Source organism: Oryx dammah, unplaced genomic scaffold (genome assembly GCF_014754425.2).
Source record: "Oryx dammah isolate SB20612 unplaced genomic scaffold, SCBI_Odam_1.1 HiC_scaffold_29, whole genome shotgun sequence".
NCBI lineage: Eukaryota > Metazoa > Chordata > Mammalia > Artiodactyla > Bovidae > Oryx > Oryx dammah.
This window is the reverse complement of record NW_024070213.1, coordinates 5028824-5041510: the sequence shown is the minus strand read 5'-3', so window position 1 is coordinate 5041510 and position 12687 is coordinate 5028824. Positions and strand designations below refer to the sequence as shown.

The 12687-nt window shown below is 54.3% G+C and overlaps 1 protein-coding gene across 1 annotated transcript in view; it reads right to left on the bottom strand.

The window, feature by feature from the left end:
* The window catches only part of SHISAL1 (shisa like 1), a 51585-nt gene extending 39516 nt beyond the window's left edge, over positions 1-12069 (bottom strand). Inside the window, exons 1-2 of the mRNA XM_040234570.1 lie at positions 11977-12069; positions 8170-8383 (exon numbers count right to left, since the gene is read on the bottom strand). Of these exons, the coding sequence (XP_040090504.1) occupies positions 8170-8383; positions 11977-12040 (278 nt within the window). The 5' untranslated portion in view covers positions 12041-12069. The remainder of the gene's footprint in view (positions 1-8169; positions 8384-11976) is intronic.
* Positions 12070-12687: the final 618 nt, after the last annotated feature.

Sequence of the window (12687 nt, the reverse complement as noted above, 5' to 3'; positions counted from 1 at the left end):
GATGGGAGCTGCTCCCCTCTGAGTCCTCCAGCTCCCTCCCCGGGCTGGACCCCAGGCGGAGGGTGCTGACTTTCACTCACACACACACACACACACACACACACACACACATGCATGCGAGCCCTCTGCCTGGAAGGCCTTCCTTCCCCAAAGGTGGGGCGGGGGGCTCCTCGACGGGAGGCTCTGGGTATCCTGAGCACCTCACATGCAGCAGGCACTGGCAAGTGCCTGGGGCTTCCGGGCTGCTTGAGGAATGAGTAACCCCACAACTCTGCATCACAGCCCCTTGGATCCCTCCTGCAGCCCCACCTCCAGCCACCACTTCCCTGAGGCAGCTGTCCCAGGGGCTTGTTCTTGCTAAGGTGTGAATGACTAACCAGCAGTCTTCCCCACCACATCCCCCAGCTGCCTGATTTCAAGGGGAAGCTAGCTCCACCTGGAGACATGTGGATGTGAATTCCTGCCATGGAGCAGAGGCTGGCAGTGTGGTCCGGCATGCTGAGACAGGAGCCCGTGCGGACACGGGAGGAGGAGCTGACTCCAGCCCCCGGCGCCCCTGTTTTCCCCAGCACCCCTCTCCACCTTCCCCTGGAGCCCCCACAGGGTTGCTTGAAGCGCCAGGCTTCTCCTGGGTGGTTCCCATGGCAGCAGCTGCGGGGGCTGGGGGAGGGGCGGAGGGAGGGAGAGGCAGGGCCAGCTGCGGGCAGATGCTAGGCTGCAGAGAGGGAGTCCACGATGCCTGCAGGGGCTGGAAGAGGGACCACGGCTAGGCCTAAACCACCAGGGCTAAGAAACAACAACCGCAACCAAAGCAGTGGCTGGTGGGTATCGCTCCCATCCCTTGACACATCCTAGCCCATCCGACCCTCACGGTGTACAAGGGAGGAGCCCTGCTGCCGTCATCCTCAGCCCAGAGATGCAAACCAAGGCTCAGAGGAATTACAAGAGTGTCTGAGATCTCACAGCTGCAAAGCGGCAGAGCCAGGATTTAAGCCCCGCAGTCCAGTTCCAGAACACACATCCCTAACCATTGTACCACACTGCGTAAGTAAGGCAGGTGCCACTCACATTCTCTGGGCAGACAGCTCCCTTCAGGCTTGTATCCATGCTGCTTCTCTGCCTGGAACTTGCCCCCTACCTCCTGTGCATGCAGCTGGCCCCAGCTCCCTGTCTTCCTGTAGCTGTCACCTCCTTCAGGAAGCCTTCCTTGATGTCCTGTATTAAGTCCAATCCCTCTCCTTGGGCCCCCAAAACCACTGGGTTTCCCAGAACACACTCTGCTGTCTTTGCTGTCTTGTAGGACTATTTGCATCTCAAGATCAGATATCCTTGAGGCTAAGTCAGGGTCTAACTTATCTTTGTGTGCCCAGCACTCAGCCTGGGGCCGCTTCAGACATTCCTTAAGCTAACACATATTGAGCACTCACAGCAATCTGGTGACAATGGCAGCCTTGATATTCATAACCTCTTCACTAGATTTTACCTTCTCTATACATATTCTCTGGAGGAGGCAACAGCACCCCACTCCAGTACTCTTGCCTGGAAAATCCCATGGACGGAGGAGCCTGGAAGGCTGCAGTCCATGGGGTCGCTAGGAGTCAGACACGACTGAGCGACTTTACTAACTAGAGAATATGGGCTTCCTGGGTGGCGCTGGTAGTAAAGAATCCGCCTTAGGAGATGCCGGAGACAGGCTTCGAGCCCTGGATTGGGAAGAGCGACTTCCCTTTCACTTTTCACTTTTTGCACTGGAGAAGGAAATGGCAACCCACTCCAGTGTTCTTGCCTGGAGAATCCCAGAGACAGGGCAGCCTGGTGGGCTGCCGTCTCTGGGGTTGCACAGGGTCGGACACGACTGAAGCGACTCAGCGGCGGCGGCAGCAGCAGCCACACTCTCCAGTGCGTGCATGTGCGCCAAGTCGCTTTACTCGTATCCGGCTCTTTGAGCCCTGTTGACTGTAGCCTGCCAGGCACCCCTCTCCATGGCACTCTCCAGGTTGCCATTCTCTCCTCCAGGGGATCTTCCCCATCCAGGGCTCAAGCCTGTCTCCGGCATTTCCTACACGGGCTAAGGCGGGTTCTTTACTACCAGCGCCACCCAGGAAGCCCATATTCTCTAGTCAGTAAAGTCGCTCAGTCGTGTCTGACTCTTTGCGACCCCGTGGACTGTAGCCCACCAGGCTTCTCTGTCCATGGGATTCTCCAGGCAAGAATACTGGAGTGGGTTGCCATTCCCATACTCTCTAGTAGTTAATAGTAATACTAGCAATCACCATGCCCTATGTTTCTGAATCTTTGCAACAATACTGTGAGTTAGGAGTTGGTCTCCCTAATTTACAGATGAGGAAATGAGACCCAGAGAGGCAAAGTCATCGCCAAAGGCTGCACAGCTGCGGAGGGGCCGTGCTGGGATTTAGACACAGGGCTATGTGACCTCAGAGTGTGTGGAACTAGGGGGAAATCCCAAGGTTGAGTCTAAGACAGATGTCCAGGGAGGAATTCCCCGCATCTGCTTGGCCCACGTGTCCTGGCTCACCCTCTACCGGGAACTGAGGACAGGGTCCAGCCTCCCCAGCAAGAGCATCCTGCATCTCAGAGTGTCACCGCCATGGCAAGCGCAGGCTCTGCTGGGCTACAGGCCTCCGCAGCCAGCTCAGTCTAACTGGCCTGGGGTGTTGGGGTGACAGCGTGGTCTCACGGCCCCCCTCCAGTTCAGAAGAAGGAAAGCGGCACTGGAAGGAGGTCACCTTTGCTGACTCCTTCTTACCTGCAAGGGAGGCCACCCTGGAGGTGGCAGCCAGCACAGAAACCTAGGTCATGGACACCGTCCCCAGGCAGCTCCCCAGCCTCTCCACGGTTGGCTGGCTGTGAGCATTCTGGTTTTTATAAAATTTAATTTAAAAATGCGATCTGGAAATTAATTTCATCCAGATGCAGGGGACTTTGTTGAGCATGTGTGTGGGTGTGTGGGTGTGTGGGTGTGTGTGTGTGTGTGGGTGAGTGTTATAAAGGTCAGAAGATAAAACAGAGGCTGTTTTATGAAGCAAGATAAGAAGCCAGCCAAAACCATAGATACCAATTTTTCAGTATCTTTTGGGATATTTACTGATTCAAATTCTTTTGGTGCTTCTCAAGCAATAAACCAAGCCTTCTCTGATGGAGAAATCTCGCTGAAGACCTTCCCGGACAGGAGCAGGTATGTCAGCCTGCTGAGGCCAGGTGGTGGTCCCATCACCACCCATGGGCAGTCCTGGGCGAGGATGGAGGAGGTATGTTCCTGAGACCATTGTGTCTGTGTGGCTGGAGCACCTCTGGATTTGGGGAAAGGAAAGCTTTTGGAGGAAAGAGGTTTCACTGTAGCCAAGGGAAAGCTGACAACCCGTCACTTCCCATGGTGAGGCCTTGAGGACTCTGCTGTCTTCGGAGAATTCCTGCCCCAGGCTCCCACCTCTAGCAGCCCATTTGCCTTGTGAAGGAACACCCATGCACCGCACAAGGACTCCAGTCCGTGACCCACTGCCAGACGGGCTACCTCTGCCCTCAGAGAGCACTGATCGCCCACCGCACAGGCCCCATCCCCGCCCCCCACGCCCTGAACAGGTGCTGCTGTTGCTTGTTCAGGGCCCTGGGTGGTCACTGCTGCTAGCGTCCTGCCCGGAACCTGGCATGGGAGGGTGTGCACACACTCCTGAACACCAGGGCCGCTGCCCGAGTGGCTAGAAGTGGCATCTCCCCAAGGTAGTGGGCTTGGCGAGGTTGCTTCCCTCGCTCTGCCTGCCTTTCTGCCAAGCAGCCAGAACCAAAACAGACCGTTCTGTTCCTCCAGAAAAACACAAGTAAATAAGTCATCAGAAGCACTCTCCTTTTGCCTGCCACCAGCCCCGCCTCCTGGCTGATTCACTGGGCAGGACGGGCGAGTGTTAGGTGGCTCTTGCATCTTCATAAAGCCCTAATGGGGGTCACAGTTGCTCTGGTCCATCTAGATGGGTATTAACCTTCATCTGGCCTCTGGGCTGAGATCTGGCACGCTCCCCAGCACCAGACAAGCCCTGGCTTTCTAGACGCACCCAGGGGTGGCAGAGCCCGCTAGTGGAACAAGGGCCCTGGCATCCCTCGGCCTCAACGGTGGCTGCAATAGGTGACCTGACCAGCCTGGGCCCAGTCTCTTTTCCCTTGCTCTCAGAGTAGTGAGGACTAACGAGACAACACAGCTGTCCTGCCCAGAGGGATCAGAGCCCCAAAGGGCAGGACGGTCCTAAAGGCGGACTTTACCTGGCTCCCCTCACACACCTGGAGCACTCAGGACCTCTTGGCCAGGCAGGCCTGTCCCACCCCGTTCACTACTGACCTATCCTCCCACTCCCACCAGCCCGTCTTCCATTTGTCCCCTCTCTGACACAAGCTCTGACTGGTCCAGCTCCCTGGGCTCAGGCCTTCTCCCCAAGGTCCCTCAACTCCAACAGCTAAGCAGGAGGCCCTCCAGGGCCTCTTATCTGAGCTCTGATTGGCTGTCTACTGGGTGACGCCGGCCCCTCCCCTCCGTGGGGCCCCCATCTTGCCCAAGTCAACATCATAGTTTCTGCAATGCCCTAGGTCCTTGTCCCTGCACCATCCATGAGTACAAACCCAACTTGAAGCCCTCAGGGCCCTGTGCCACCCTCAAGAGGAAGCCCAAGCACCACCTCCTCTGTCCCCAGCCCACCATGCCAGCCCCTGCTGCCTCTCTGCACTCTTCCTCCAGCATTTCATACCAGGCTACCCAGAAACGTTCCTTCCTCTGTACTGTGTGACTCTCACTTTCTTCTACACTTTTGGATGCGGGAGACCAAGCACCACGCCTCCCTCATGAGGCCCAAGAGAGCTGAACAGCCCAGCTGAGGAGTGCAGCCCAGCTCTTCTGGGTTTCTCTCCATGTCTGTGGGAAGAGAGGTGACAAGAAGCTCAGTGGAGAGTGACAAGGAGGCATTCCCCCAGAGCGGTGCCCTCAACCAGGAAAGTCCCACATCCTGTGCTTGGCAAAGTCAGGAGACACGGTTGGGGGTCACAGCCCATCAGCAGGGAGGGGCTGCTCCCCACCTCTAGTGAGTGGTGGCCAGTGTCTCACAATGCACAGAGCGACCCCCGAAAGGAGGATGAGGCCCATGTGTCCATGGGGTCGTGGCGGGGGTCCCTGCTCTGGGGCTTGCCATCGACAGAAGTCTCGCATTTATTAAAGCAACTCTAGATCCAGGTCAGCTCTAGGCTCCACCCCCACTGGCTGCCTCAGTCAGGCAAGTTATCCAGCCTCTCCACGCCTCGCCTTCCTGCATGTCAAGGGGACTAAGGGTGGGCTCCCAGGTGACTTCAGAAGGTTGACACAGAACCGGCCCCATGCTGCCTGTTCCAAAAATACTTGCTGAGATTCCAGAATAAAAACCAAGCTAAACTTCCTCAATGTGGCCATGCCTCCCCAGGGAAGGGCTTTGTTTTGTGGTTTGATACTTTATTATCCACAGCCAGGACCCATCGTGCTGAGACGGTGGAGAATTCCACGTGCATCCTGTGTGAACATGCAGACCACAGAAACCTGTGTGTTCAAAACGAGGATCCCAGACGCCAGTCACCAGGGCCTTGGAGAAGTCTGGCCACCTTGCCAAGCCTCTGTCTTCTGTCTGGCTTTCAGCCATCAACTACAACACTTTGGGGTCCTAACCTCAGTCCTGGCACCACCCTCCTGGCTTAGGAAATTAGTCTTTGGTCTTATAAAAAGGCTTGGGTCAAGTTCCAGGCTTGATTCCAGCCCTCGTGACAGAAGAGGCTTGCTGAACTACTTCACACAGAATTATTCTAAGGTCTGAGCAGATGGCAAGATATTCAAGGGAAGCACCCATGCATCTGAGGAAGGAAGGCTGGGGAGCTGGCCTTGGTGGGAGGAGGAGAGATTTAGATGGTAGTCAAGCAGTTTGCATCTCCTGCCTGATCAGAGGGAGGAGGCAGCTTCCCCCGAGAGAGCATGGTGTGGTGAGAAAACATCCACGCCCAACATCAGGCAGAGACTGAGGCTCAGACCTTTCCCAGCACCATTACTCCCAGCGGGGACACTGATCCCCCAACTAGTCACTCAACAAACCCACTCCTTCCAAGTAGATTTTTTTTCTTACCACGAAAAAAAATATATCTACCTTAGGAGCCATCCTCAGGCTTACTGGGAAAATATCTGAAGCATCCCCATTAAAGTCAGGAGGGATATCAGACTGCCGGACAATTTTAAAGATGGTCTTAGAGGTACTAGCCAACATGATTGGACAAGAAAAAGAAATGAGGCACAAAAATTGGAAAGAAGGAGATGAAATCATCATTATTTGCAAACAGCATAATTGGACATGTAAGAGAGTCAACTGAAAAAGTATTACAAATATAAGGAATTTCAGTAAGGTGGCTGAGTTTAAAAAAATTTATATTTAGAAATCATTAGGTTTTAGCATTTAAACAACAGTTGGTTAGAAGGTTTAGTGGAAGAAAGTGAAAGTGAAAGTTGCTCAGTTGTGTCTGACTATTTGCAACCCCATGGACTATACAGTCCCTGAAATTCTCTAGGACAGAATACTGGAGTGGGTAGCTGTTCCCTTCTCCAGGGGGATTGAACTCAGTTCTCTTGCATTGCAGGCAGATTCTTTACCAGCTGAGCTATCAGTAGAAAAAAAAAAACACAAACACTTCATTATAAAACAGCAGCATGAAAAGAAATAAATATGAATAAATGAAAAGATATGTACAATCTCTATGTGAAGAAAACTCTAAAACACTATGAAAGAAAAGCTGAACAAAAGGAAAGGCACCCTGTATTCTTGGAAAGGAATATTCAACGTCATGAAAAATCCATTCTCCTTGAATTAATCTACAAATTCAACACAATTTCCATAAAAAATACTACCTAGATTTTTTTTTTTGGCAGAGAGACTAGAAAAGCTAATTATAAAGTTTATATGACAAAAAAATCTGGGGGAATAGACTAAGAAGACATTAAAACATATCAAAAGCAACAGTAGTTAACACAATGAGGTACTAGCAGACATAAACAGACCAATGAAAGCCCCCACAATCTACCCAGACACTCACATTTAGTATATGATAGTATACAGTAAGCTGGCATTTCACATCAGTGAGGAAAAGACGGACAATTCAATCATTCCTATTGGAAGAACTCTCTACCCATTTAGGAAAAAAGTAAAGCTAGATTCCTAATAAACATCCACATGAACTACTTGCCTGCAAATTAAAAAAAGAAATCTTACGTCCAAATGAATTCCTGACAGATCAAGGATCTGAAGGCGAGAAAATAAACATACAAAAAGTAAAACATGAGGGGATCTTCTTATGATCTCAGAGTAGGAAAAGCCTTCCTCAGGATGATATCAACCCCACCAGACATAACAGACAAAAATATGGGTACAATTTGATTGTGTAATAATTAAAAACTAAGCATGAAGGAAAAAGCAGCACAAACTCAAAGACACACTGAGAAAGTATTTGAAATGCATCCCATTTCCTTCATATATAAAGAGTTCCTATGATTAAATAGGAAAAAGGTCAAAAGTCAAGTAGGTAAAGGCAGAGGACATAAACAGCTAGCTCACAATGGCTTTTAAAAATGTGAAATATGCTCATTCATAATCAGATGAATAAGTGGATACTGTTTTGATACCATGTGCCTTTACTTAGCTTATTCTCACTGCTTTTCTACCAGCAAACTCCTCCTCTCTCTCTACATTCAGATCCTGTCTACCAGGGCCCTGGGCTCATGTGTTCTAATCACCTTAGGGAAAGGGGCTGCATGGGAATAATTTCTGAGTCAGGAATGTCAACCAATATTTGTTGAACAAATAATGAATGAGAAAGGAACTTGGGTCCCATGGGCTCCAGGTCCAAGCACTGAAAGTCTTCCACATTCTTGACCTCGTTTCACTTTCCCAGCAGCCCTGAGAGGTAGCTACCATGTCGTGCACCCATTTCTCAGATGAGAAGGCTAAAGTCCAGAGGACAGAGCAGCCCAGAAAACCTGTCACCTGAAGACTTTCACAAGCTCCTTCCAGGCCCACCCATCCTCACACTGATTACTCCACAGCTGGCTGGGAGGTTGGGGTGTTCTGGCTGCACCCTGGCTTGACGGGGGCCCAGCGTGGTACTCACTTGTGCGTGTAGCCCTCGGAGCCGGCCGTGAGGTTTGCCTGCATCACCGCCTGGAACTCTGTCTCGTTGCAGCAGTATTTGAAAACTGTGTTGTTATGGTGGCAGCAGAGGATGAAGGTTTTGTTGTCCGAGAGCCGGGGGCAGTGGAAGCCGAAGTGGTAGCGGCCTTTGTGGTCTGTGTACGGCTCACAGACCCGGAAATGCGCGGAGAAGACTGGAAAACAGAGTCACCGGGCTTGGTGGGGTTCCCTCCCCAGGCCCAGCTGGCCCAAGACACCCGTCAGTCCGTGAGGATTGCGGGAAGAGCCTGGTTGGCCTATTTTAGAGTCTTGCTGCCTCTTCCCTTGCCAGGAGGCCTCTGTGGCCCAGTGTGAGCCTCCCCTCTTCCAGGAAGGCTACTCCTGACAACTCCTAGCCGCCCCCCACCCCCCCGCCCCGGCTACCATCCTGCTTATACTGAGCCCCCCGGGAGCTCCTTGCAGGCTTGGCTGATCTTAGCCTCAAGGACATCCTTTCACAGGGTTTTGCATACTGCAGGCACCCAATTAGGGAACAACACAAACTGAGCACATACTGTGTGCTTCAGCGGTTCTATCGGATTTAATCCACTTGGCCATCTTAAGAGGCAGGTCTGGGATCCCACTTTACAGAGGGAGAAACTAAGGCTCAGAGGCCTACAGTGACCTGTCTGAGCCGGTTAGAGGTGGTGGAGGGGGAATCCAATCCAGGCCTGCCTGGATCCAAGGTCCAGGACCCTCTCCACTCCTCCATCACTGGGCAGACTTGGTTGTGGGCTCGCCAACAAGTCCAGGCTGGCCTGGGTGGTGAGTGACAGGGGTGTGAGAACCAGGTCCTGCTTGTGGAGAAAGCAGCATCCCCTTGGGTCTTAGTTTCAACTAAACTGACACCCTAGAACGAGAAGCCCCCAAGGGGCTGCCTCAGTGGCCCCAGCTTTTATCATAAATAACTCAGTCCCCTAGACCATTGAATTTAAACACAATTTCTACCTCTTCATCTTCCGACACACAAAAGACCATCAACAATCGGTGACAAAGCTTCCCTGGCCTCGGACCCTCATTCCCCTGACTCAAGGCCAGAGATCGGTGTTCAGCCACTGGTGACACCGTCTAAGCCCAGGACAGTATTTACTAGTCATGCCGATGGTGATAAACAGGAGTGAAAGCCTGAACAAATATAACAATGGAAAAAAACCTGGAGCCCGCTGTCTCCAGCTTAATTAGTATCTTCATAAAAGGGACTGCTGTATCTAATTTGTATCCCTCAAAAGGGGCTTCGTAGGCTGAATACATTTCTCCAACCACAAAGGCTTCGGTTCTGCAGAAGCGCCTCAGTTAGTTGAAAGCTCTGTCTCTGCTGAGAGGTTATTAGACTCCAGCCCACACAGCTCCCAGCGCCCGGGGCTGGCGAGGGGATCCCAGCTGGGTGGTGCTGGCCAGTGGGTGGGCGGGTCTCATGTACCGGGGTGTCGAGGCTGGCTTGGGTGGCCTCATGAAATCCTGGGCCCCTTCCTCAAAGTACTGCACCCTCCTCTGTGGGGATGGCAGGACCACTGCAAGAGAAGGGTCCCAGCCTTTCAGGAGTCAGGGGAGCTCTCCAGGACCCCTTCTCAGCCTTGGGAAAAAAAGAAGACCGTCTTAAGGACACAGAGGTCACTAAGGCAGACTTTGGTGAATTCACCATCTCACTTGATCTCATGCATTCCCGGGTACAGAGGAGAAAACTGAGGCTGAGCACACCGGTCTCGAGGTGCGGTCCCCGACCTGCCGCGTCCTCATCCCCCAGGGACTCATCACAGATGCAGCGCTTCAGGCCCCACATTCTGAGACAGAAACTCTGGAGTGGGAGCAGGGTGGGGGGCACAATCTGAGTCTTAGCAAGATCTGCAGGGGATGCAAAGACTTGGTTTGGGACCCACTGGCCTGGAGAAACAACCTACCAGAGGCTGGAGGCGAGGGGCAGAGGCAAGAAGGGAATCCTAGCCACTGTTCTGGGTTAGGTAATTAAAAAGCTCCATCTTCGGTGGTGGTGGGGGTGGGGGGTCGGCTCACACTCAGCTCACAGGGGCTGAGTGTGTCAGCAACTGTTGGTGGGGAGTCAGGAAGACCAGCTGGGGCCCTGAGGCTGGGCTGAGAGGCTGTGGCTGCAGGACCCGGGGAGGGAAGGGGGAGAGCTGGGAAGGGGCCTTTGAGCCGGGCTTTGGAGGAGCTGAAAGTGCCGCCATGGAGGTGGGGAGGGGATGCGGACAAGTCCCTGGAGGCTCACCCTGGCCACCCTGGAGGGCTGGCGCCACCTGCTTTGACCACCTGACAGAGACCAGAGGCCACTGCTGCCTCCTGAGGAAGAGTGTGAGGGAGCCGGAGGTGCCCTGGGCCCTGAGCTGGGACGCTGGTCTGACCCCTGGAACGTGCAGGACCACCTGAGCCATCAGGGCCTCTCTGCGCCTCCTTGCCCCTGGTGATGGGAGGCCAGCGGTTTCCCAGGGGCTGGGGGCCCCAACGAGCACCCATGAACAGCACATAGGGCCCGCTTAAGGCAGGGAGGGGGTAAGCAACAGAGGGAACCACGGCAGAGGGACAGTGGTTAGGAGGCCAGTGCATCCTGAGTCACCAGGAAAAGGGGCCCAAGCAGAGAGGGAACACCAAGGGGACAGCCACTCTCTCAGGGACCATGATGCCCCCTATTTGCAAAGTTCAGGGTCTGCAGGGCCATCAATTAACAGCCAGGTGACTGCGTTCTCTGACTGTGTGGCCTGGGACTGGTCTCTTTCCTGGCCTGAGCCTCAGCTTCCTCATCTGTAAACGAGTGAGGAGTCCCTCTCCTCCAGGGACAAAAAGAGCTAATACTCAGGAAAGCCGCCGAAGGGACAGAGTTCTGTGCACGGTGGCCACTCCCAGACCCCTGGCCCTGGCCTGGCTTGGGCTCTGCCATACCAGGGGCCCTTCATGGCCTCCTTCTGAGCCACAACGGCCAGCAAAGGGGCAAGGGACCTGAAGCTGCAGGCTGGCACCCACAACCCTGTCACAGCAAGAGGCAAGGAGGGGTTACATGCATGCCTGCCTGAGAAAGAGAGACAGAGACAAGGGCAAGAGGGGGAGAGGGACAGGGCAGAGGGAGGGGCAGGACAGAGGGAGACACCAAGAAATAGAGAGGCACGCAGACAAAGGGAGAGACACAGAGCCAGCAGGCGCCTTGCTGAGAGCAGGGCCAGCCCCGACGGCAGAGGCGGGTGCCCCTTCTTCAGGCGGCCAGCTTCACCCTGAAGCAAATGAAGGACGCGGTTTATGTTCCTCTTGGTGAAGGGGTGCATGAGAGCCCTCCTGCTGGGATTGGGGAGGGGCAGGCCTCGGAGACTGGCAGGTGCTGGGAGCCGGGGACCTGGCATGATGCTGCCTGGATTGGAATCCAGCCCCTATACCAGCTGTGCCATCTCAGGCTGGCCAGTTCCCTCTCCAAGCCTCAGTTTCCTCCTCTGCTCAATGAAGCAACTACAACATTGCCTGACTTTGACTTGCCAGGCCGAGGAGAGAACTCACTGCACATAAGGGCTTCTCCTAGGGTTTATGGCAGCCTGTGATACTCCCATAGCATCCTCGAGAATCTTCCTGCAGAGCTCCCCGAGACAGGCACACATGGGGCCTCATCGAACGTTAGCTCCTCACGAGGGTGACTCCCGTCAGCACCCATAACTCTGGCTGGGCTAGCAGTGACCCCGGGAAGGAACCACCTGTCCCTGCCCATCCCCCGCCCCCACCTCCCACCTCCCACCGAGCATCCTGGGGGTCCTACCTGCAGAAATCAGCAAGGAGAGGACGGCGAGCACGTTCAAGGGCTGCTGGCCACAACTGGTCATCGTTTGGCTTGCATCGATCCGTCGAGCGCTGCCTGTAGAATGAGAGCCGGGAGAGGCCAGCTGCGGGCTGTCCTGCCTGCGGAGCGGACCACTGGCTCTGCTGCCCGCGGCGGGGCCAGCAGGCACCAGCGGGGACGCGAGTGTGCCAGAGCAGGGGCCAGGAGGCGGATGGCGGTGCCGCCATCCAATTTCCTTTCTGGGATGGATGAGTTCCCCAACCAGTCAACTGTCACCTCCCTTTCTTTTCACGCCAAAACCAGACTTTATCAAAGGGGTGTGGATGGCTCAGGTGGTGGAAATAACCAGCAGGCTGAGGGTGGTGGGCACAGGAATGAGAATGGGGGTGAACAAGGGGACTAGAAGTGAGCTCATGCAGCTGCTAGGGGCTGGCAGGACCCAGGTCTCCCTGCTGTGTTCTAACAGGGACTTCCCTCCACTGCCCCTGCCCTGACCCCCTCCCTGCCCCATCCCACCCCCACCAAAAGCATGCATCCAGCCAGCACCTTCCAGGCATTGGGGGCCCAGCAACGAGCCAAACACACTCGAGACAGAATGCCACAGAAGCTGCTCTTGTCCCGGCTTGCCTTCTAGCAAGCAGAGCTGACCGGGCACAGAAAAATGGATAAGGAGTCCAAAGGCTACGAGCC